Source organism: Labeo rohita, chromosome 12 (assembly GCF_022985175.1).
Source record: "Labeo rohita strain BAU-BD-2019 chromosome 12, IGBB_LRoh.1.0, whole genome shotgun sequence".
Taxonomy (NCBI): domain Eukaryota; kingdom Metazoa; phylum Chordata; class Actinopteri; order Cypriniformes; family Cyprinidae; genus Labeo; species Labeo rohita.
The window spans coordinates 27,818,643-27,844,640 of NC_066880.1; the positions used below are offsets into that span (position 1 = coordinate 27,818,643).

Here is a 25,998-nt window from a genome sequence, read left to right on the forward strand (position 1 = left end):
GTATTTATGTGCTTTATGCTAGGAATGAATGTATGCTGTTAGCCAATCACAGCAGTAGGTGTTTACTGCTGAGTCTACAATCCACCACATCTATTCAAACAAAAAACAGGACAGAAAATAGCCTATTACTTCTAAATTATGTTTTTTGATGTAAAAATCTTGATTTAGATTATAAGTAGACCTTAGAGAGCAATACAAAATAAAAAACAAAGCAGTCCATGACCCCTTTAAGGCTAACATATTCATACTAAAGGCCAAAAAACTTCAATTTTGATGGCATGGCGACTTTAAGACTTGAGGAAAGGAAATACTGACAGATACTGAGCATCTCATTCTGACACATTACAAGTGTAAGTACAGTATAGTATAGTATAGTTTTGCCGTGGCTGAAACTCCACAATTAGATGATTTCTGGAGCATTATGAGAATGATAAACATTTAAACAGAGAGCCGCTTCCCTCTGAGAGCCGAGTGGAGCAGAAGCCAGAGATTTTCCTCTTGGATCTGATGGCATGTTCAATCAATGGCATTGATGCAACTCCCCGTCGGGCTCTTCAGCGCTGCTTTGGCATCTCTGAGGGTTTGCTGATTGCTGCTTTGATCTGATGTCTATCAGAGCTGTGGCTAATGGCAGACTTAAGAACGCACCCCTTCCTCCTCTCACACCTGCCCTCCAGCCAATCAGAGCGCGGACGGTCAGACGGGCCGCAGCACGTTGACCCGCGTCTCTCCTCGTGCTGTGACGGGGTTAAACGCGCGCGCGGAGCGCCGGCCTCCGCTGATGGAGTGCTGTTATGTTGTTTCTGTGGCTCTTTGACCCTTGTGAGATTGCACTTATTTCCCCTGGCTCTGCTGAACGCAGCGGCTGATATCCAGAGCTCATCCTAATGCTCAGAATTAGAGCTGCGCTCCGGCACCTGAGGCGCTATTACACTGTAATTCCTGCTATCTTTGATTTGTCCAATATATCCACTTCCAGACTGCTTTGACACTAATGTCTATTTGCTTGAACCACAACAGCAGGTTTATGGCTCTAAAAAGAAGATAATGTGCAACCGAAAGAAGAAAAAATGCAAGCGCGGCATCGATCAGGACTGCGTTGGTTCAGTCGATGATTCTTTGAGACCTGATGAACCTCGAGGCCGCCTGTCAATCATGGACTGATGTGAGGTCAAATGTTACTTCTGTTTCAATCTTAATTTCAGACAAAGTCTGCAAATGTAAATTTCGAAACTCCCGTTTTGTTTTTCCACAAGCGATACTAGTTTCAAAAGAGACCATAGCAGGATCTTTGCCAAAAAACGCTCAAACTGACAGGCTGTCTGGAACAGAGTATGAGGGCGGACTGAAACGACAGCAATTTCCCATCAGCACTCAATGAGTTCAGATCAGCTTCTCCATTTCTCGATCCTTGATGGGGACAGAAAGACTGGAGCGAAAGACAACACTCGCTTTCAAAAAGGCTTTTCAAATAAAGGAGAAGTTCACTTCCAGAACAAAAATTTACAGAGAATTTACTTACTCCGTTGTCATCCAAGATGTTTGTGTCTTTCTTTCTTCAGTCGATAAGAAGTGATGTTTCTTGAGGAAAAATTTTCAAGAATTCTCTACATATAGTGGACTTCAATGGTGCCCCTGAAACTGAACTTCAAAAATACAGTTTTAATGCAGCTTCAAATGGCTCTAAATGATTCCAGCTGAGAAGAAGGGTCTTATCTAGCGAAAGAAGGGTCTTATCTAGCGAAACAAACTGCCATTTTCAACTGACAATTTATATACTTTTTAACCTCAAACGCTCACCTTGTCTAAGTCTGCATGAACTCAGTTTTTTTTTTTTTTTTCGGATCAACACGGTCAATACAGTTAGGGTATGTCGAAAAACTCCCATCACGTTTTCTTGCTCAACTTCAAAATTGTCCTACATCGCTGCAGAAATACCGACCCAGTGAACATGCAAAGAAGATCAAATGCCCTTTACAAAAAAAAGGTAAAACAGCGATGTAGGACAGTTTTGACACTGAAGAAGAAAACGAGACGGGAGTTTTTCGACATACCCACAGACTACGCATGAGCATCACAGAGAAGAGACAAAACGTGCATTTGAGGTTAAAAAATATATAAATTGTCCATTTGTTTCCAAACTGACAGATCGTTTCAATAGGTAAGACCCTTCTTCCTCGGCTGGGATCGTTTAGATCTATTAAAAACTGCATTCTGGAAGTTAAAAATTGGGGGCACCATTGAAGTCCACTATATGGAGAAAGATTCTGGAATGTTTCCTCAAGAAACATAATTTCTTATCGACTGAAGAAATAAAGACATGAACATCTTGGATGACAAGAGGGTGAGTAAATGATCTGTAATGCTGCATAATAATTTTATGTAGTGACAAAATGGCTGATTAATCATTACTTTAAATCATTGGCTGTCCAATTTTGTTTGGCCATTTGGAAATTATTGGCATCACTTGACGTCATGTCCACTTAGTTGATTAATAGATGTGTTTATATTCCTCTCTTGTCAATTTCAAATTCTACAGACATTTTTGTCAATAGACAGTGTATATATTGAAAACCCTGTACATACTGAACAGTAATCTTTTGTTTAGCTTTAGTTTATGCTAATGCTGCTGAGCTGTTAATCATTATAAAGAGTCAAACTGACACAAACAAATCTTCTGCTATCAGCATTCTGAGGCTTCATGTTGTCTGAACGTACCTTCAGCACAAAGTTGTCCTCAGCCTGCAGTTTGAGATCCAGCACAGACTGTTTGACGAACTTCTCAAAGTCCATGTCCCGTTTGCGGGGCACGTCGAGCGCTGGGAACAGGTCCCCGATGAGGCCCATGAACACAGGCATGTCGTCGGTCACGATCTTAGGCACGTTAAAGTCCCTCAGCGCTCTCATCAGCACCTGATCCTCCGGTCTGCCCGGATCTCCTCTCTTCAGCGAACCGGCCACAACCAGCACCGACTTAATGGCCCGCAGGCCCCAGTCATAGTGATCCTGAGACAGGACAATACAGCAGAACAGGACGAAAATCACAATGAGAGAGAGACTAATAAAATCGTTCACACAATCACAGTCAAATCACAAAGTCAGTCACAGAATCACTGTGTGGAATCAATGCAGCTGAACTGCTGTTACACCCTGACTAATGAATAGATGAAGAACATTTGATGACAAATGTTACCATTGGCTTAACATAGCCAGGTCAGAAAGTTCAAAATAACTTCAGAAAGTTTAAATGTTTTACTCAGAAAAGTCCGAAAAAGCCAATAAAATATGTTTCTAACGTATATGCAACGTGTTTTAACACTATACCAGCATGTTTCTAACATTTTCAGGATTTTTAGCATGTTGCAAGCATGCTTTAACACTATGCTGGCATTTTTCTAACATGTTTAACACATGGATAGCATGTTTCTAACATGGCCCTGCTGAAAAAAAAAAACAGCTAAAACCAGCCTAAGCTGGTTGGCTGGTTCTAGCTGGTCATCCAGGCTGGTCTTAGCTGGTCAGCAGGCTGGTTTTAGAGGGGTTTTGGGCACTTCCAGGCTGGTCTTAGCTGGCCAGGCTGGGAGACCAGCTAAAACCAGCTACTTCTGGTTGCTGCATGTTTTAATAATATACTAGCATTTTTTCTGATGTTTAACACATGACTAGCATGAATTAGCATGCTTCTACCCTTATTTTACATGTTGTTAAAATGTTTTAACACTGTGATAGCATGTTTCTATAATGTACAACTTTTTTAGCATGTTGATAGTTGTTTTAACACAATGCCCTGGTGAAAAAACCAGCATATGCTGGTTAGGTAGGTTTTGATGCTGGTTTAAGCTGGTCCTTTGCTGGTTTTTGCTGGTCATGTTGCTGGTCGAGGACCAGCATGAACCAGCAAAGGACCAGCATAAACCAGCTAAGGACCAGCAAAAACCAGCAAAGGACCAGCATCCCAGCATCAAAACATACCTACCAGCATATGCTGTTTTTTTTCACCAGGGTGCTGGCATTCTAACATGTTTAACATATGGCTAGCATGAATTAGCATTTTGCTAACATTTTTAGCATGTTGCTACCATATTTTAACACTGTGATGGCATGTTTCTAACATGTTTTAACACTATGCTAGCATTTTTCTAACACATTTAACACATGGATAGCATGAATTAGCATTTCCCTGGTGAAAAAGCCAACAGGTAGGTATGTTTTGATGCTGGTTTAAGCTGGTCCTTAGCTGGTTTATGCTGGTCATTTGCTAGTTTATGCTGGTCATGTTGCTGGTCAAGAACCAGCATAAACCAGAAAAGGACCAGCATAAGCCAGCATCAAAACATACCTACCAGCATATGCTGTTTTTTTCACCAGGGTTGCTAACATTTCTAACATGCATGTTTGTTTTAACACTGTGATAGCATGTTTCTAACATAATTAAAATTTGAGCATGCTACTAGCATGTTTTAACATGTTACAAACATGATGCCATGTTTGTAACATGTTTAGCACATGGTTAACGTTTTAAAATGTTGCTAACATGAATTAGGATGTTCCTAGTCATAGTTATCCTGAGAGAGAAAGACACAGGAAAACAAGTTTGACCTAAAACAAGAAGAGAAGGACAAAGAGACTTAAAATCAATGCAGCTACTGCAGCCGAAACTTTGAATTCTCACTTTCACATTCATATTTTACAGCCTGTATCTGATGTACATAAAAACTATTTATAAAGTAACAGCAGTATGATAGCAGGACTGACAACGTTTTTATTAGAAAGCAATTGGGAGCCTCATAACATTGTGATCAAATCAAATCCCAGTGACAGAAAAAACAAACGGCTGAAACACTGCTCTGGCTAAACAAGTCAAAGCCTTAATGTGAAGCAGCTGCTAACTGCACTGGAGCGATAGTGTGAGATGTCTGAACCTGTTTGGAGAGCAGTTCTTTGCACAGCTGATAGAGAGTGATGAACTTTCTGGCCAGAAGTCGAGCCTCGATGAAACCCTCGGCCACCAGCATGATCTCACAGATGAGCTCGAAATCTGGCACCACCATCGCACACGGCCTGCAGAAACACAACGAAACAACATCATGATTGAATTGAACGCAGCATACATGCAGATCAGGCCTCTCACACAGTAACTGACTATATTTACACATGGCAAAAGCAGACAGACTTTAACACTTAACACTTTGACATCTCTTAGCATGTTACTATCATAATTTAACAACTTGCTAACATGATTTAAAATATTGGTTTCATGATTAACCACATGGCCAACATCTTTTAGCACATTGATAATATAAATTAGCATGTTGCTAGCATTTTTCTAACATGTTTAACACAACTAACATTTGCTACGTTTTAATTTGCTAACACTTAACATGTTGGTAACATACATTAACATCTTTCTAACATGTATCTAACATGTTTTAACAATATGTTAGAATGTTTTTAACATTTTTAGCATGGTGCTGGCATGTTTTAACACAATGTTAGCATGTTGCTAACATGTTTTAACACTATGCTAGTATGTTTGTAACATGTTTGGCACATGACTAACATGAATTGGCATTTGCTAGTATGTTTTAATTTTGTTAACACTTAGCTTGTTGGTAACATACATTAACATCTGTAGCGTATCTAACAAGTTTTAACAATATGTTAACATGTTTGTAACATTTTTAGCATGTGCTAGCATATTTTAAAACTATGTTAGCATGTTTCTGGCATGTATCTAACATGCTTTAACACTATGCTAACATGTTTCTAACATGTTTACACTTTTAGCATAATGTTAGCATGTTTTAACATTATGTTAGCATGTTTCTAACACGTATGTAACTTGTTTTAACTCTATGTTAGCATGTTTTTAACATGTATCTAATATGCTTTAACAATAATGCTAACATGCTTCTAACATGTTTAGCATTTTTACCATGGGAAGGTTTTAACACATTGCTAGCATATTTCTAATATGTTTAACCCATGGCTAGTATGAATTAGCATTCTTGAATGTTGATAGCATGTTTTAATACTATGCTAGTATGTTTCTAACATGTTTAGCGCATGGCTAACATGAACTGGCGTTTGCTAGTATGTTTTAATTTTGTTAACACTTAGCTTGTTAGTAACATACATTAACATGCTTGTAACATGTGTCTAACATGTTTTAACACTGTGTCAGCATGTTTCTAGCATGTATCTAACACATTTTAACAATATGCTAGCATGTTTGTGACATGTTTAACACATTTTGTTAGCATTTTTGCAAGTTGCTAGCATGTTTTAACACTATGCTAGCACATTTCTAACATGTTTAACACATGGCTAACATGAATTGGCATTTGCTAGTATGTTTTAATTTTAACACTATGTTAGCATGTTTCTAACATGTTTAGAATTGTTAGCATGGTGCTGGTATGTTTGAACATTATGTTAGCATGTTTCTAAAATGTATCTAACAAGTTTTAAGTACATTTCTAACATATTTAGCACATGGCTACTAAATACTCTAATGACTGCTAGTTGACATGTAACTTGTAGTTAGTAGCATGTCTAAAGTGGTCTATCAGAATAAAGTGCAACACGTTTATTTTTGACCGTCACTGGTCTCCTAATGGCAGTGATACCAGCCTGATGCATAATATAATATAATATAATATAATATTGAAAACATCTGTCTATCAGTCAGTGTAAAACTATAGGCTGATACTTTCAACCTTTATGGTAATGAAAATAACCTGCATTGGTTGTAAGTGTTCATCTGATGGAGAACAACACCTGGCTGAAGAAACATCTGTGTTTGAGAGCCTAATGTTTATGAATATGTATTATGTTTGAATGCAGCCACAAATAAACTATAGACAGTCAAATTAAAAATGTGTTTATGAATGCTGACTCTACAGAGGGAAAAAGATCTAACGGGAAAAAAGTTAGTTATTGTTTGAAATGCAAAAAATCATTTTAAACTTGTAAATTGGTGTAATAAACAAGCACAGGTGCATCCAATCTCCCTATAACCAGGATGCCAATGCTGATATTTAAAATGGCAGAATTCGCCTTTAAGTGCAAATGGCACTAATGGAATGCAAATCTGCAGCGCACCTGAAGAGAGCCTTGAGATTTTCCGGCAACTCTGTCCTGCCGGCATAGCCCGGGTTCATGGTGATAAAGATGCCCACCGACGGGACTAGGTTCACATCCTCGCCCATGAAGTTAAACCTCTTCTTCTTGTCTCGAATAGCATCTTGAATACTTTTGACCTGATGAATCACACATCAGCAATAGAAATGTAAATGGAACAGAATATAGTTAGTTAGTTGCACTTAAGCACCAATGAGCAAGTGAGATCAGCACAAGTAAATCAACACAAGAGAGCACAAAGAACACAACAGGGAGTTCTGAAATCTCATTTACCTTCTTACTAACAATAAACAATAAAGAGAGATCGACCATGAGTTCTGAGATTGTTAGTGATGATTTAAACACCTGATGAAGCCGTAATGAAGATGAAATCACACTGACTGCACTGTGTTTAACAGAGAGATGTTTTTAACAGAGAAGTCAATGTTAGTATGGAAAAACTAAACCGAGGCAAAACCGCTTACTAAAATCAAGCATTACAATGCAAGCGAAAAGCTGCTGAAAAGCTTTGCAATATAAATTAAAAAACAAACTTATATTGCATGTACATACAAAATGACAGATGAAATCTACACAAACAAAAACCGGCAAGAAGAGAAGAAACAGAAAATGCTAAACGTAAAGAACAAAAACATTAAATTAAAAACTAAATTGACAAAAACTTCTGAAAACTTCTAATATACATATATTAACAACAACAAAAACTTAAAACGGTACTTCTAATCAATAAAATCTATTTTAAAGTTGCATTATTATTACTACAGTATCACTTATGCTTCATGAGGAGGAATTTTCATATTCTTTTTTTGCAAATCAAGCTAATATTGTGACTTTTCTAGCAATGCAGAGATGTTTGGTTTGATTAATGGCTTAAAGTTTTGATTTATGAATTTTATAAATCCCTATGGAGAAAATAAATGTGAAAAATCCTTCCAGAAACAAGTCTACTGACAAATGAGTGATCACAGTTGCGCTCTATAACTACAGTACAAGAGGCATGTCTTACTAGGACTTAAACGTGTTTAAATGGCAAATCCTTGTTCCTTTCATCCCCTCCACTGACCTTGATGAAACAATCAAATTGAATTTCATATTAGAAATTCATATTAGCCACTGGTCAGTGTGTGAGAGAGAGGAACAGGCAGCACGAACACTAGATCAGGATACAGGCAGGCTGCGCTTTAATGGAATATTTTATGAAGCGACAATCAAAAAAAGATCTAATTGGATTACAGTGAACGGTTAACCTGTCAACAGGGCGTGAGGATGGGTTTAGTGTCTGAAACAGCAATGAATCAGCCGCTCGCAGCACTGAAGACACAGTCTGATAGAGTTCAGGCCGCTAGCAGATAAACACTGACATATAACATTAAGAGTGAGTCACATATTGCTGAGAGCTGATGGAATAAGATATGAGGCTTTACTCTGCCATGGCCTTATGTGAACTCCAAACCCCACACTATACACTGCCTTCATGAATTTTACATGCTGTTCTATAGCAGAGCAGCTAAGCCAAGCACAGGCGTGCATTAAGAGCTGAAACAGCAGAACAACCTGAGAGGGTGACCGGGACACGAGAGTGGAAATTACTGGGAAATATTAGAGGGTTAGGGTACTCAAAAATGACAATTCAGTTATCCTTATTGACATTTTCATGCCAGGCCATCTGTATATGACTTTGTTCTGTGGAACTCAAAAGCAGATGCTTACCAGAATGACCAAGCTGTTCTTTTCCATACAATGAATGTGAATGGTGACCAAGTAAGCAGCAAGACATGGGTGATATACTGGTAGACTCGATTAAACGGTAGAAATTTGTCAACTGGTGGAGATTTTGGACTATCGCGGATTTGTCTCTATCGCGGTTACAAGCTCACGTTATGTTGCCATACTACGTGGTCACAAAAACATACCGTTTGCAAACATTTTTAAGCACTGTGGTTTAAAAACAAGTGATTTTAACTGAAAACACAATCGGCAGCAAAAGAGAAGTCATTTCACCACAGGCGCATGCTGTCCGAAGGACTATTTCCGAGCAAGGTGCAAAAGTGTTGAAAAAAAGTTATTTTTGCCGCTTTATAAGCCTTGAACAGTTAAATACACACTTTTATGTGTCAAAATGCTTGTCTTTGCAAGTCTCCTCATAAACACAGTAATTTAGGTCTTAAGTGAAAGCAAACAGCTGAGAAAGAAAACACATGTTTAACAGTATATTAGATCTGGGCAGCTCTTAAAGTGACAGCAGTCATTCATATTAATCAAACAACAAAAGAGAGAACTTGTAATAACATTTCTTATTCTTATTTAATCAGTGACTGTTTACTTGTCTTCAATGAGCTTGAGTTTTTTTTTTTTTTTTTTTTTGGACAATAATTTAGAAATTTCAATGGTCTCTAAAAAATAGATAAACAAATAAAATAACTATACAATTTTCATATCAGTCGATATCGATAATTATCATAAGTTTAAAATTTGTATTTCTTAAAAAAAAAGTTTAAAGGCAGATTTTTGCTCCTAAGTGAAAGTTGTAGAAACCAGACCATTAATTGCTTTTATAATATGACAAATACTTCACATTTTTGAAGTCTTTTCCAGTAATTTTTGTCCTTAAAAAAAAATAAATAAATTTCTTAATAATAAGATTAATTTCTTACTTTCTTCGTGTTATAATGACTGATATTGTTTCAAATCATGAAACAGGTTTTTGTTGTCTGACTTTGATGACATGTTTTCAGCACAGTTTGCAGTGCAGGATGCAATAATATATACATATATATATAAACCTCTCTTAGAAATGCATTTACATTTGACAGTAGCTTAAGCTGACCGTAGTAGTAGCTTGAATTAGGATGCAAATGTAAATTTACGTTCATTATCGCGGTTCAAATGAGTAGCCCTGTTTTGTTCCACTTTTGGCGAATAAACATTATATTGGACATTTATCAAACTCGTTATTGTTTTATCAAGGAAAATTGAATTATTTTTATATCTTATTGATATAAAGAGCTCGTTTAAAGAAGTAATAAATACATATTGTTACCGTGAAATAAAATTACTCAAATCATAATATAAGATTTTGGTCATGTTGCCCACTTCTAAAGTTTAAAAGAAACTTAACATTCAATCCTATTATCAATTTGACTATTAGATGAGAACAAAACTAGAACTGAACTGATCTGAATAATGACATTGTCTTCTGTAGAGACTTGACCTCAAAGTTATATGAACCTCTTTTTTATGACGTTTTTGTCCTGGTTCCTATTTACTTCCATTGTATGGACCTGAGCAGCTCAGACATCTTTTTAAACATCATCTTTAGTGTTCCACATAAGTACGTGCATCAATACAGGTTTGGAGCACCATGAAAGAGAGTAAATGAGGACAGAATGATCATTTTTGTTTCCTATTCCATGAATTGCCTGGCTTGATTGTTCGTAATTAATAAAAAGATGAAAATGAAGTGCCTGATATTTGGGGACACTCCTCTGTAAATCTATTTCGCTCCCATGGTGAGCGGTGGTAAGGTGAGTGCTGGAGTTGGTTAATTTGTCTCAATATTGATACATCTGGAGGCCCTTCTGTTTGTTTTAGCTTAACCGAACGGAAAATTGATTCTATCTGTCTTTGTGAGAATACAATTTGAATGGAATAAATCCCAGAGAAACATCCTCCTATTTAAAAAGGATAAGGCTAAACGGCAGGCGCTTTCCGTCAGGCGGCCTGACAAACGCCTCGCTATCATTACTCTGATGTTCTGATTCACTGTAAATTGTTCTTCGTGACAGCTGCTCTCTGAAAACACTACAAAAGAAAAGGTAATTCATTTTTTATCACACCTTTTCAATGTCCTGACATTTCAGACGAGTCTTTCTCGCTTTCAAAGGAAAAAGTGCACAGTTTCAAGAATTGGCCATTAAAACCCATCACACTGTATCACAACAAAATGCGTCTCAGGATGAACGAGCAGCTACACATCAAACTCTTTAAAATCACAGCCATCATCATCCTCAACATAATAGCCATTGTGAGCAAATTACATCTGCCAGCGTTATGAAGATGATTCATTCGACTACAGTATGTGCGTCTGCTTCAGCTTCCCTGCGTAAACTCTGAATTGCAAGGCATAAAATCTCAATGGCAAACAGCAGATGCCACGGCATTATGAGATGGTGTGACATATAAGCAGCTGATGTAACGGTTGAGTGAATAATAAAGGCTAAATTTTTCTCATGCAGTGTTTTCCTGATGCATTCTAGCTTTATTTTTAGCCAAAAACTTTCCCTTTTTGCATTTCAAGTAGGGCTGTCGATTTATCGGGTTAATTTGGTACGATTAATTATGGAAAAAATGACTCATTAAAATGATTAAGGCATTTAATGTAGATGCCCCGTCCAGACCTGTCCATCATCTTACATTGATGCAGTTGCTGATGAACAGGATACAGTACGATGACTCATTGTGTGATGAAGCCTATTAGAACAAGCCTAAAATTCAAGATATGAGCACTAAAAAATAAACAACCCTCTTATATTTGCTCCATTCCAAACATGATATTGATTTACAACAGTTCAATAAACATGAAGTTAATATTGTCACAGTTCAGACACAGTATTATCTAGGGGTGTGACGAGACGCTTATCCCACGAGACGAGACGAGACAGGAGACTGAGTTCACGAGAACAGGACGAGACGCGATTTTTCAACTTTTTTAAAAAAAATCCTAAATTATGAAATACAGGGAAAAACAGTATTTTATTCAACTGAAAAACTCAAAATGCATTTGCATTTTGATATGAACTTGCACTTTATGAAGTTAAACTTCTATTTTAATGAATTATATGCAGTAAAAAACATGTAAACTAAAGCTACAATACATGATTCTGGATAAATTGAAAATCACATTTTTTTTTTCAATAAATTAGAGATCACAATTCTCATAATTTTGAAGAAAAGAAAGATTAGATTAACCTAAACAAAAACAAAAAAAAAACGTAAGTGTCTCAATTAATAATCGTTTCGCTATGGGAATCTCCTGAATGAATGATTCAATGAAAAATACTTTTTAAAACGTGCAGTTGTACAATTGCGTGGGTGTTTGAATAGAAATTGCGATCTTTTAACGATTAATCATGCAGCTCTAATGTAAACACTGCAAAATGTTTTGCGAGGATATTGTCATGTTCTCGCGAGAACAGTCAGATCTCGCGAGACATATCGGATCTCGCGAGATCTCGTGCCACGAGATCTCGTCACATCCCTAGTATTATCAATACTGTCTGTTTTATTGATTTCATAATGAAATTGAGTGCCTCTGATCAACACGTCAGTGATTCATTTTGAATGAATTGAGTGAGTGATTCAGTCACTTGTTTTGTTTCTGAACAAATCAGCTGTTTGAATGAATCAGTTGAGTGAACGATTCAATAACTTACTCATTAAATGGTAATAAAACCCTGGAGTATTTTTCTTAGATTTTTGCAGAGGTGTTTGTGTTGCACAACATAGACAACAATTGTTAGCATCGTTAATATTAATAGTTGGAGAGAACAGGTTCATTTTGAGCTTTTTTTGCGCTATTTTCATCTTCCGGGTTTAAAATCTATATTGTGCAGACGTCACAGTTTGTAACGTGGCAAGGGACTTTAGCACTTCAATGACGCATCGGTGTCTCATAAATATTCATGAGGCTGCGTGTTCTTATCCTATGAGAAGACACTTCACTTAATTATTCATGACAGCATGTGCTGATTTGCTGTGATAGATGCTTTAGACTGTGAGATTGCGTACATTAACTGAGACAATCGTTCATGGATCAAAGGAGAGTGTTTATTTTTTTGCTTTGTAAGAGTTCATCACACGCGATTTATTCATTTGGTGAGTGTAAGCAGTTTTTACAGCTCCTTGACGCAACCCATCAAAAGGCTTATATAAACGGCACAAAATAAGCCTTAAAAGTTATTAGAGGTGCAACAGCACGTTCGTATATATGTGACCCTGGACGGCAAAACTAGTCTTAAGTAGCACAGGTATATTTATAGTAATAGCCAAAATTACATAGTATGGGTCAAAATTATAGATTATATTCTTTTATGCCAAAAATCATTAGGATATTAAGTAAAGACTATGTTCCATGATATTTTGTATATTTCCTACCATAAATTTATCACAACTTAATTTTTGATTAGTAATATGCATTGCTTAGAACTTAATTTAAAGGTGACATTCTCAATAATTTTTTGCCCCCTCAGATTCCAGATTTTCAAATATTGTCCTATCATAACAAACCATACATCAGCGCAAAGCTATTTACTCCGCTTTCAGACTATGTATAAATCTCAGTTTCAAAAAATGTACCCATACGACTGATTTTGTGGTCCAGGGTCACATATATGTTTTTAATGCAGAATGCAAATGGCTGTGCATTTATTTGTGTTTTTAACTCAATGGGAGCGAAATGAAAATGTCTAAAAACGAAGTTGTCTGCGATGTCTGTCTACCCTCTTCCCCCTCCACACCACACCCACTTTTGCAGCATTTTTTAAAAACTGTGTTGAGAACTAACCAGTGCTGAAACAGGAGGTTTCATGAAGACAGTGACTCCTCGCCACCTACTGATGCTTTTACTTTAAATTTCATTTTGTATTTCAACATAATGAAATATATTAATATCCATTTATTATTATTATTTATGTTAAATCAAAATATTTCTTTCTAAAGCTACTTAAAAAATAAAGTCTGTTCAGTGCTTTTCTTATTCAACACAATAATGGCTTCAAATGATCTTTTGGGGGTAATTTCTCAGTCAAAACTGATTAGTGTGAATATTTTTCAGTGAATTAAATTATTTAATTGCCGCATCATGTAATTCATTAGATTAAAAAATAAACAGCCCTAGTTTGCAGGTTTCTAAGCCAATGGCATAAGTCCGATTCATACTGTTGTTTATTCATCAGGGTGTAAGTCACTCACCTGCACCGCCACCACTGAAAGCACCTCCACAGAGATCCTGTTGAACTCATCGAAGCAGCCCCAGGCTCCGGTTTGCGCCAGGCCTTTGTAGATGTTGCCACACGACTGAGAGAAACAGATAGAGTGAGAGAAAGCACAGAGTTATGGGTGCATCGCTGGAAAGCATCAATCGCAACAAACAGAAGCATGTGAAATTATGCGAGCGTCTTTTGTTTTCTGGAAACAAGCTCACGGTTCCTGCTCTGCTGAAATTCCAGCTCATAAACAAGAACAACAAATGCTAAGCAGACGTTTTCCAGGTCGATGAGCAGCATTTGCAAACCCACATTCATATTCTAAACACTCTGTGTGTTTGCAGCTCTGGCTGAGACGTGATGAAAGCTGACCGGGGATTGATTGCGGGTGTCTGTGATCCTGAGGCCGTCTTCACCTCTCTGCAGTCATGATGTGGCAGTCGCAGCAGAAGAACACTGTGTTTCTATTATATGGAGCACTGATGAGGCCTGAATACTGACATGGCTTCACATGTAAATAAAGCCGGTCATCAGAGCTTTACTAATCTGCTGGACCCCATGATGGGAGAAGTACATTAAGAAATCGCTCATGAGGTGTAGAGTGAGTTTGGAGTTAGGAGCTCGCTGTGAACTTGATTAAAAGCTGTTCTGATCAAAACAAGACTGGTTATGTTGGGAACAGCAAACCACTGCACTGCTCTTGCCAGGAGTGCCTTTCATCAGTAACGAGTCCCAATATTATTATCCACTATATTCTTCAACGCAGAAGTAAGCCTATGGGTGAGACTTCCGGTTCATTAGCCGCTATAAGGAAATAATGAGAAGAATTTGTTTGAAGAACTGGTTTGCATTACACACCACTGTGTTCATAATTAAGATAATACATTAAAATAATATGGTAAGACACACCAATTTGCAATATCAAGCAGCAAAATTAGCTGTTTTGTACAGCTAAAAATAGCTGGATGCGGATGAGACCGGAAGCCAGACTCATAAAATTTAAAAACGGCCTTGTCTGCTCTTACGGGAAAAATAAGATGGATAGACAAATAAATTGTATAATTGTTATTACCCGAGTCCAGTGCTATTTTTGTTCTTTGTCTAATAAAGAGTCCAGTTACAGTGTGAGAAACCACTGCAAACAATTCAGTGCATGAGTCAACTGTCCAAATGAATCAAATTGAATCGTGAACCATTTCAGACCTTTCAGATCATTCAAGTAGTTCAAAAGAGTGATTCGTTTTCTGATTTGTTCTACTTCCAATTCTAAACAGCTGACAGAAAACACACAACATGATTGCTGAAATATTATTATATTGGTGATTAAAAGACACTTCATATGAAGTAATCCTGCATTATTAATTTGATTGCACTAACACTATTGGAAGAGAACAAAACTTGAAATGAATTGATCTTAAAGAAGTTCACTTCCAGAACTAAAATTTACAGATAATGTACTCACCCCCTTGTCATCCAAGATGTTCATGTCTTTCTTCAGTCATAAAGAAATTATGTTTTTTGAGGAAAACATTTTAGGATTTCTCTCCATATAGTGGACTTGTATGGTGCCCGCGAGTTTGAACTCCCAAAATGCAGTTTAAATGCAGCTTCAAAAGGCTCTAAATGATCCCAGCCGAGAAAGAAGGGACTTATCTAGCGAAACGATTGGCAATTTTCTTAAAAAAAATTACAATTTATATACTTTCTAACCTCAAATGCTCGTCTTGTCTAGCTCTGCGTGAACTTAGTTAGGGTAGGTGGAAAAACTCCCATCTTATTTTTTTTCTCCAACTTCAAAATCATCCTACATCACTGTTTTACCTTTATTTGCAAAGAGCGTTTGATCTTCTTCGCATGTTCACTTTGTAAACACTGGGTCGGTACTTTGACGTTGGACAATTTTGAAGTTGGAGGATAAAATGAGATAGGATTTTTTCGACCTACCCTTGAACTGGAATACACACTGGATTTAACGCAGAGCTAGACAAGTTAAGCATTTAAGGTTAAAAAGTATAGAATTGTTACAATTTTTAAAAAAAAATAACCAGTCATTTCGCTAGATAAGACCCTTCTTCCTCGGCTGAGATTGTTTAGAGCCCTTTGAAGCGGCACTGAAATTGCATTTTGGAAGTTCAAACTCACGGGCACCACACAAGTCCACTATATGGAGAGAAATCCTGAAATGTTTTCTTCAAAAAACATAATTTCTTCACGACTGAAAAAAGAAAGACATGAATTGTCTTCTAGAGCTGCTTTACAGCTGAACTGAGTTAGTGTTCATTTTACAACACTGACACTTATTGAATACTTACTGAATTGAACTGAACTGAATCAACACTAAATTGATCTCTAGCTGCTTTTAAATTTGTCATATTTGTTTAAATTTCCATCATTGATTCTGTTATTTTCCTGTGTATTACTGTGAAGCTGCTTTGAAACAATTCTGTATTGTGTAAAACGCTATGGAAGTAAGCTCTGGCAAATACATACAACAACAGCAAAACCCAATAAAGAAAAGCCCGAGAGCATTTACAGTCCATGTCAACACCCTGTCATATTCTCTGTTCTCGTCACCTTGTAGTCCATCTGCTCGGAGCAGTTGAAGACGTAGACCATGATGCCTAGGGCTCGGCCCAGATCCTTGGTGGTCTCGGTTTTCCCAGTACCGGCTGGACCAGCTGGGGCTCCGCTCATGATGAGATGCAGCGACTGTGTCAAAGTGATGTAACACCTGTGTTTGAACCGAGAAAAACACACTTCAGCAAAACAATCACAAATGTTCAATTGCATAAATACAGACTTCTTCAAATTCAAGTATTTGCTCGTGACTAAAATCCTGCTATTACAGTGTGCTGCTGATGTGATCAGCCTGAGCAAACAGCACCATTTTAGGAGACTGGGTATTGCTAAATGGATCAGGTTTTACCTTACGTTTAACATTGAGTTTGGCGTATTTACTGATGACCTGTGTACAGAACGAAGGCGTTTAATGTGTTTAAGTAAGGCTATTTGGCAAGCCTTTACCCCTGAAGAGTCCTTCAGTGAAGATCATTTGAATTAATAGGTGAGGATGGCACTGTTTTATGTGATTTACACAAACAGGCAATGTTCCCAAATCAACACCCACTGCTGGTCCAGAAAAAAAAAAAAAAAAAAGTTCCTTTTTAAAGAACCAAAATTTTACAATACGATCAGAAGAGGCTGACTCCTTAACAGATGTCTCTTATGAGCCAGATCTTTCTACTGAATCAAAAGCATACAGCAGATCCAGAAGAGTCCAAACGAACCACAAACAAATGACTGTTATGGAGTGGTTCTTTTCATAACGAATGATGTTTATGAGTCAGTTCAAACACATATAGTTTACAACTGTGCTACGCTAAACTTAAATTAGTTTAGTTACTATATGTCAACGTGTATTTAAAGAAACACCATGAGAAGTACATTATATCCAAAAAAATAAATCATACATTACAGCTCAGAAGTGTGTTTGGTAAGATTTGTTTATGTTTTTGAAAGAAAATGCTCAATAAGGCTTTGATCAAAAACACAGTAAAAACAGTAAAAATTGGGAAATAGTATCACGATTTAAAATACCTGTTTTCTATGTGAATATACATTGCACAGCATAAATGAGTACACCCCCTCTAAAACTTAACGAATTCAGCAATTACTCTTTACTTAGATGACATGTTAAGGTTCTTTGAATATAAAATGTTCCAACAAGCCTGCTTGATCAATTACTAAAGAAGAATGTCAAAATTATTCAGCAAAATAAGATTTTCTTATCAAAGTGATAAAATGTTGTGTTGCAAAAATGAGTACACCCTCCTGAAAGTTACTAACTAAAAAAAGTAAAAGTGGTTTAAGGCTATTTTTTATCAACAGGTAAGTATATTGAAACAAAACTTTTAAAACAAGTAATTTCCTGACAATTAAAAGCGTTGTATAGCCTACTGAATCATAATCAGACTTAATGCTGGTAGCAATTGAACCACTTGGGAGAGAACTGCCAGGTGACTTATTTCTTAGCATAAAACAGGACACTGTTACAGGAGGAATACCAAATTATTGTTTTAAGTGTGAAAATACAGTATAGCAGAAGTAGCACCGACATTCAAAAACAATGGATTTGTAAAAAGGCTCCTGAAATAATCAGGTCTTCGCTTTAAGTTTTCATTTAGTGATGCGTGAATTTTTGCTAGAAAAAGAGCAGTAGAAATACCATGTGTCTCAGAGACAGCAAAAGCTATGAAAAGAGTGACACTTTATCTCACAGAGTACAATGCAGCCTGCAGAAGTGACATGCATGGTTGTTGTCACCACTAGAATTACCTACTGTAGCCAAAGCACAATAAACTAATTTAACCTCTTCCAAGGCCCATATTTACAAAATACAGACTTCTGGGAATGCGTACTCTGGACTCAAGAGACCAAGTCAATCATTTCGGATCCAAAAGCATCCAAAATGTTCTGGTGTTGCCAGAGGAGGAGTATAGTCAGAAGTGCCTGGTAATCAACAAAAATCGGCACACTGTCATTGCTGCTCTCAAAGTTTATTTAAAAACTTCATAATAACTTTCATCTCCCAAGGTAAAAATCCTTCAGTATTTCACTCAGTCTTAACACACTTGAGCAGCTGTGTGGGATTCTGTAGAGACAAGCTGAGCAAAACACCCTATTAAAGACCAGGGCATTTAAGGAGGTCGTCCTCCAGGACTTAAACAGGACAGATGTGAAAATTTGTCATGAACTTGTACACTCAGTGCCAAAAAGTGTTAGAGCAGTATACTTAAAGTTCTATAGGGCATACTGAGAACTAGAATATTATACATTTGCTGAATTAACATTTGGTGTACTTACTTCTGCATTTAAACAAAATTGGCTAATTTACTTATCTTACAGAAAATACTGGCATATATTTTGTTGTTTTTATTAAGTATTAAGTTCAATTTTGCCATCTTTCAATGAATTATATTAGTGATCATTAAGAAAATACATAATTTATATTTATTAAGAGGGGGTGTACTCATTTATGTTGTGCACTCTATATTAAAATGTAATTTATTGCTGTGATCAAAGCTGAATTTTAAGCATCATTACTTCAGTCTTCAGTGTCACATGATCATTCAGAAATCATTCTAATACACTGATTTGCTGCTCCAGAAACATTTCACACAAAGTGTGATAAATTTTATTTTGCAGGATTATATGATGAATAGAAAGATCAAAAGAACTGCTTTTATTTGAAATATAAATCTTTTGAAACTTTGTAACGTCTTTACTGGCACTTTTGATCAGTTGTAAAACAAAAAAAAAAAACTTTCCCCAAACTTTTGAACAGTAGTGTAATAATGTCTTATGATCCCTAATTTATCACATAAATCTAACACTATAGTGTTTGTTAAGCTTGCATAGGTTCACATATTGATTTTGCTAATAAATTAAGCAAAACGAAAGTGAAATATTTTGGGAAAACTTTACTTTACATGTTAATTAAAACAACTATAAAGTAAGTGGTCTGTGCAAATGAATGACGTTCAGTGGCTGTCGTATCTTAATGGAGCCATCTGTGCCCCGGTGTTGTATTTTTGCATCGTCTCAGTTCGTTGTGAATGAAAGGCAGACGTGTGACTCGGTCAGCAGAGCTCAGAGACTGACCATATGCTCAGGAAAGCGCACTGCCATTAATTTGACTATCAAACGGCAGCGTCTCTGCTTTGTGACCATTTCAAAGGGTCGAGACGGACCCACCCGAGCAACCTGCCGTCTTCCTTTAGCATAAGGGCATCTAATGGGACGCTTTCACTCTCTAATTTGCTTCTCAAATGAGTCACTCCAAAGCTAAAGCTGCATTTTTCCAGCGTCTCACCTGTCTGTGAGTGGCGTGATGACTAATCGCGGAGTGTTGCCCAGATACTCATATGAATAGAGGAATTGGGCGTCGCAGATGTTGGCGAAGCAGTGCTTCTCTCTCTCGCCCCAGCGATGCCGCAGTTGGGACAGCCAGACAAAGGCCTGAGAGTTCTCCACCTGAGAGAGATGATTATGAAGGATTAGCTTGAGGAAAATATCACACCTGAGCTGGATAAAAACATTAGTGTGCTTCTGAGCCACTCTGCGTGCTTTTATTAGGACTTCCATTCTACTAAACTGCGGGACTTCAAGTGAGACCAAAATATGAGCAATCACATAAGAGCACATTGAGGCTTTGATTATGGAGGCAAATAGAAGCAGTATTCAATATCCTCTTGTGAGATGCCTGCAGGCTTTTTCACATGACTAGCGCTGGCCACTGCAGTGAACTCAGTGTTAACCTCATGCACTGTAATGCGCTGCTCAAGCCATTTCAACTTTGGTCTTTTGAAAACCACTTTCCAGATGATTCACATGACATATGCAATGCCTTTGCAATAAATCAGATTCCAGTAGCATTTAGGAGAGTCCCTGGACAATATCAGGAGGCCAAAAAAAACCCAAAAAAAACAATTTGGTAACACTTTACTTAAAGCTTTTATATTGCAATGTACCTTATAATGCATTTTATAACCTCATGAATAATTGTAATCACAGCTAGTAATGAAAATAATAAACACCTTAATACATTATAATACGTACAGTTGAGGTCAAAAGTTTACATACACCTTGTAATATCTGCAAAATGTTATTTTACCAAAAAAAGAGGAATCATACAAAATGCATGTTTTTTTTTTTTTAAATTTAGTACTGACTTGAATAAGATATTACACATTAAAGACATTTATACTTAGTCCACAAGAAAAAAAAAATAGTTGAATTTATTAAAATGACCCCAATCAAAAGTTTACATACACTTTTTAATACTGTGTTTTTACCTGAATGATCCACAGCTGTGTGTTTTTGTTTAGTAATAGTTGTTCATGAGTTAATATGAACAGTTAAACTGCCGGCTGTTCTTCAGAAAAATCCTTCATGTCCCACAATTCTTCGGTTGCTCAGCATTTTTATGTATTTGAACCCTGACTCATATGCAACTATTACAGCGGGTTCAAACGCTCACTGATGTTCCAGAAGAAAAAACAGAAAAATCATACAGTCATTGTTGGAAAAGGTTCAAATACACAAAAATGCTGAAAAACCAAAGAATTTGTGGGACCTGAAGGATTTTTTGAAGAACAGCAGGCAGTTTAACTGTTCAGGACAAACAAGGGACTAAACAAAAAAAATAAAACAAGCTGTGAATCATTCGGGTAACAACACAGCATTAAAATCTTTTTAACAGGATCAGTTTTGTATGATTCCTCTTATTTTGGTAAAATCATTAACATTTTGCAGCTTCTGCAAGATATATGTAAACTTTTTACTTCAACTGTATTTGACAAACAACCAATTTTAGATGTAACAAGATATCTACAACATATTACAATACATTTTAAATTGGTTGCAATTGTTAATGAAAGAAATATAAAGCACTATAACTTTATAAATAATATTTATTATTTATTTCTAAGTGTCCATCTCTCCTCTCTTTCAATGTGAAATATTTTAAATAAATCCCTAATGAAATTTCTTCGAAACAATTTTGATTATGAAAACATAATTTTTAGTTGATATTAACTGAATAAAAAAAAATAATAATAATTAGAAAAACAATTCTACCTAATACAAGTTAAATATTTTCTGTATAATATATTTATTGCCTCGGCTTTAGTACAATGACAATAGACTTATTTCAGTTACTTCATTTTTCCTCATAACATAAAATCTCACTACACTACTATGTTTAGACTGTCTGACATCAAAAAGTTTGCAAACCCCTGCAGTAGATTACAAAACAACAAATGGCTAAAAATATCTTGAATTTGCTGTAGTTTTCATTATTTATTATCTTTTATTTTATTTTATCATTTCGGGTCTACAGTTTATCATCCTGAGTCTACAGTGTTTGAACTTCAATTTACCAAGAGCAACTCAACAATTTTTTCAGTCATTAGGACAATATTCTGCTTGAAGCTCAAGTACATGTTTTAATGTTTATTGTGAACTACCTGTGAACTACTTGTCTACTGTTTTAATGTTTACTGTGATCTTCTGAAATCATCCACAGTGTTCCTCATGCAGAGGTCAGTGTGACTTTAAAGCTGATGTGAGTCATGTAAAAGAGCCTTAAGCTTTATTAGGACTTCTGTTGTACCAAACCACAGGCCTTTGAATGAGACCAAATCATATGAGAGCACATTGAGACAGTACTGAATCTACTCTATGCACTCATCCGCAGATATCTGATGGAAACTCATTGTTACGGCATGAAGTATAACAATAGGACAGATGAGATGGTACCTTCTGCTGAATGATCTTGTCCACCACGTCTCTGGCGTGGACGTCAATGGTACAGATGGTCATGACTTTCTGCCGGTCTCCGGGAGTGAGCTGGCCGATCAGCATGGTGATGAGGGTGTTTAACTGACTCACTTGCTTTTTATAGTACTCCTTCATTGCATTCTCATATCCCTCCTCCAGTCTGGAGAATGCCATTCCTACATCAGTCGTCCACCAGATCTGAGTACAGGTGAGCGCCACCTATCCAAATAATCAGATGTCACGTCATAGTCGAAGCATTTCTGTTCTGCACTAGGCTAAAATATACGATCAGCATAACAACATTCAAAAGTTAACATGAACGTCATTATGTCTTAGTATTTGGTTCAGTATGTAAGTCAATTATATATAAGTGTCCAAGATAAAGAAATTCACCTGTGGCAAGATTTAAGAAATCTACTCTTTGTATTTATTTTATGGTTACAATTCATGGACCCTGAAATTGTCATGTGGTGTAAACATCAAGTAAAAAGTAATAATATAGTATTTTTTAATAAAGTAATAATATAGTGAATTTTAATTCTTGCAAATCTGCTGTTTGTGTTTATATTGGCTTCATATGGTTTTTGAGTTAGTAAAAAATAATATATTAATATAGAAATATAACCTTGTGCATTTAATTATTTGATTAAAAAACGGTTAAAATATAATAAAAATAATTAAAAAAAATATTTTTTTCTTCATTATAATATCAGGCCAATTGTTCAACCCTGACATTTTTGATTATGCTTCCAAAGAAAAATCAAAATGAATTAGTTTAGAAACTGAAACATGTTCATAATAGAAGATGTGTATTTAGTTTAGTTTGTGAAGCTACAAGTGAAACTATCAATGGCACACACTTGATTAGCGACCTAGAAACACAGCAGAATGTCTTCATTTTACATTTTTCAAGTTTAAATGAGAGTTTGAATCCCAGATTTTGTCTAAAATGTTTCAGCCCCACTGAATAAATCATCATTTAACCCTCTGGGGTCTGAGGTGATTTTGGGGCCCTTTAGATGTTTAGACTGAGAAAGCACCCTGTTTATTTTCTTTAATTTAAAAGCAGCACATAGTTCAGTTTTTATTGTGAGTGTGTTCAAAAAAAAGTATACACTTAATGGTTTTTAATGATGTATAACACTTATTTGTGTGACCAAAATTGACGGAGTATTTTTAGTGTCTTTTGCACTGATCTTAAAAAACGTGAGCTGATCACGCCGGCGTGATCGTCGACCCCAGAGGGTTAAACACAGACATCCACCACAGCCCAAAAAAAGAAAACCCTTCATGAGGCCTAATTCTGCAAGCACATGCAGGTAGACCCACAGGCTTATAGATAGTAGTACTGCCAGAAAAAAAATCTCCAATATCTTAATTCCTCATAAATATTCTCTCATTCAGAGGAAAGCGGCCTAGAGATGTTTACAGGTGCTGATTCCTTACCTGAGCGGGATAGTCGAACAGCCACTGCTCTCTGGGCTTCTCCTCATAGGCGGCGACGGCCTCGGTCATCTCATGACGCACAGTGGCCCTCATGCTGTCCAGAACACGGTTCAGCCACACTTCCACCTGAACAAACGTTACACGGTTCTAGACGTGAGGAGGTTTGGCAGCAGCCTGATATTGTACATTAGTTCCACTAGAAATAAACTAATCATCCATAAGCAGACAGAGCAAAACTCCACAGGAATAGAGAACTTCAGGAGCTGGATTAGACTGAGCCGTAATCCACAGCAGATCCTCCAAACATAACCGCATTTATACTGGAGAAAACATAAGTGACGTGTTTCTGTGAAGATGTTCAAAAGAGTCTGTCTCTGAGTCTGTATGATATTATGGACTGCAGATATGACTCAGGTACAGCAGTGGCCAATACGATGTCTGGTCTAGGAAAACAGACTTCTTCAGACATTTGATTAATGGGTCAAAGACAAGATGTCACATTTTGGAGTTTGCATCAAATGAAATTAGTTAAAACATTACACTACCGCTCAAAAGTTTGGGATCAGTGCGAAGTTTCTAATGCTCATCAAGGCTGCATTAATTTGATCAAAAATACAGAAAAAAGTTAAATTGTGAAATATCATTACGATTTAAAACAGCGTTCTTCTATTTTATTATACATTAAAAATCGAATTTATGTCATACAGCGCCGTTGCTCTCCAAGCGTCCCGTGTTCGAATCCCGACTCGAGGACTTTTCCTTTCTCTCTCTCCCACTTCACTTCCTGTCAATTCTGATCTTTCTTGTCACAATAAAGGCAAAAAATGCCAAAACAATAGATCTTTACAAAAAAATAAAAGATCAAATTTATTTCTGTAATCAAAGCTGAGTTTTTCAGCATCATTACTGCAGTATTCAGTGTCACATGATCCTTCAGAAATCATTCTAATATTTTGATCTATCAGTGCTGTGAAAACAGTTGTATCGCTTAATATTTTTTTGGAACCTGTGATCCTTTTTTTCAGGATTCTTTGATGAATAGAAAGTTAAAAAGAACAACATTTATTTAAAATAGAAATATTTTCTAATAATATACACTACTGTTCAAAATTGGGGTCATTAAATTTTTATTCTTTCGGTTTTTTTTTTGTTTTTTGTTTTTTTTAAATTAATACTTTAATTCACCAAGAATGTGTTAAATTAATAAAAAGTGATAGCACAGATTTACATTGTTAGAAAAAGTTTCAATTTGAATAAACGCTGTAATTTTGAACTTGTTATTCATCAAAGAATCCTAAAAAAAATAATAATTCTAATAATAAATTAGCATATTAGACTGGAGTAACGGCGGATGAAAATTCAGCTTTGCATTACAGGAATAAATTATATTTTAAAGTATATAAAAATATAATTAAAAACAACAACATTATTTTATATTGTAGTAACATTTTGCAGTATTATTGCTTTTTTTCTGTATTTTTAATCAAATAAATGCAGTCTCAATGAGCATAAGAGACTTCTTTAAAAAACATTACAAGTCTTACTGATTTCAAACTTTTGAGTTATAGTGTAAACGCAAATAAAGTGTCTACTAATGTTTCTAATAGATTTTGTGAAAATTAAATGTCCAAGTATGGATGAAATAAAGTACGGTGTCATTCAGCATAATAGATATATTGTAAATAATATACATGTAAAAATGAAACAACATACTTATTCTGACCTGTATTAAAATATATAAAAGAAGTGTTTATGCTAAATTCCATTATATTTTAAATGATTAAAAACTTCAAATAAGTAAAGGCGAATGGTTTGCAGTAAAAATGAATTAATAAATATACACTGTCGTTCAAAGGTTTGGGATCAGAAAGACTTGTAATGTTTTTTAAAGAAGTCTCTTATGCTCATCAAGACTGCATTTATTTGATCAAAAAATACAGAGAAAAAAGTAATATTGCAAAATGTTATTACAATATAAAATAATGGTTTGTATTTTAATATACCTTAAAATATAATTTATTAGCAGTTTATTTGGCAGTTGTGCTGCAAAAAAAATTTTTGGAACCTATGATAGTTTTTTTAGGAT

General features: G+C 36.0%; 1 protein-coding gene across 2 annotated transcripts in view; it reads right to left on the reverse strand.

Moving 5' to 3' along the window:
* dnah9 (dynein, axonemal, heavy chain 9) overlaps window positions 1–25,998 on the reverse strand; it is a 123,232-nt gene that overhangs the window by 78,228 nt on the left and 19,006 nt on the right. For both annotated transcript variants that reach the window (XM_051124665.1, XM_051124666.1), the window contains exons 24-31: window positions 23,913–24,038; window positions 22,446–22,685; window positions 19,999–20,159; window positions 16,701–16,857; window positions 14,113–14,217; window positions 7,105–7,262; window positions 4,923–5,061; window positions 2,719–3,006 (exon numbers count right to left, since the gene is read on the reverse strand). In XM_051124665.1, coding sequence (XP_050980622.1) covers window positions 2,719–3,006; window positions 4,923–5,061; window positions 7,105–7,262; window positions 14,113–14,217; window positions 16,701–16,857; window positions 19,999–20,159; window positions 22,446–22,685; window positions 23,913–24,038 — 1,374 coding nt within the window. The remainder of the gene's footprint in view (window positions 1–2,718; window positions 3,007–4,922; window positions 5,062–7,104; window positions 7,263–14,112; window positions 14,218–16,700; window positions 16,858–19,998; window positions 20,160–22,445; window positions 22,686–23,912; window positions 24,039–25,998) is intronic.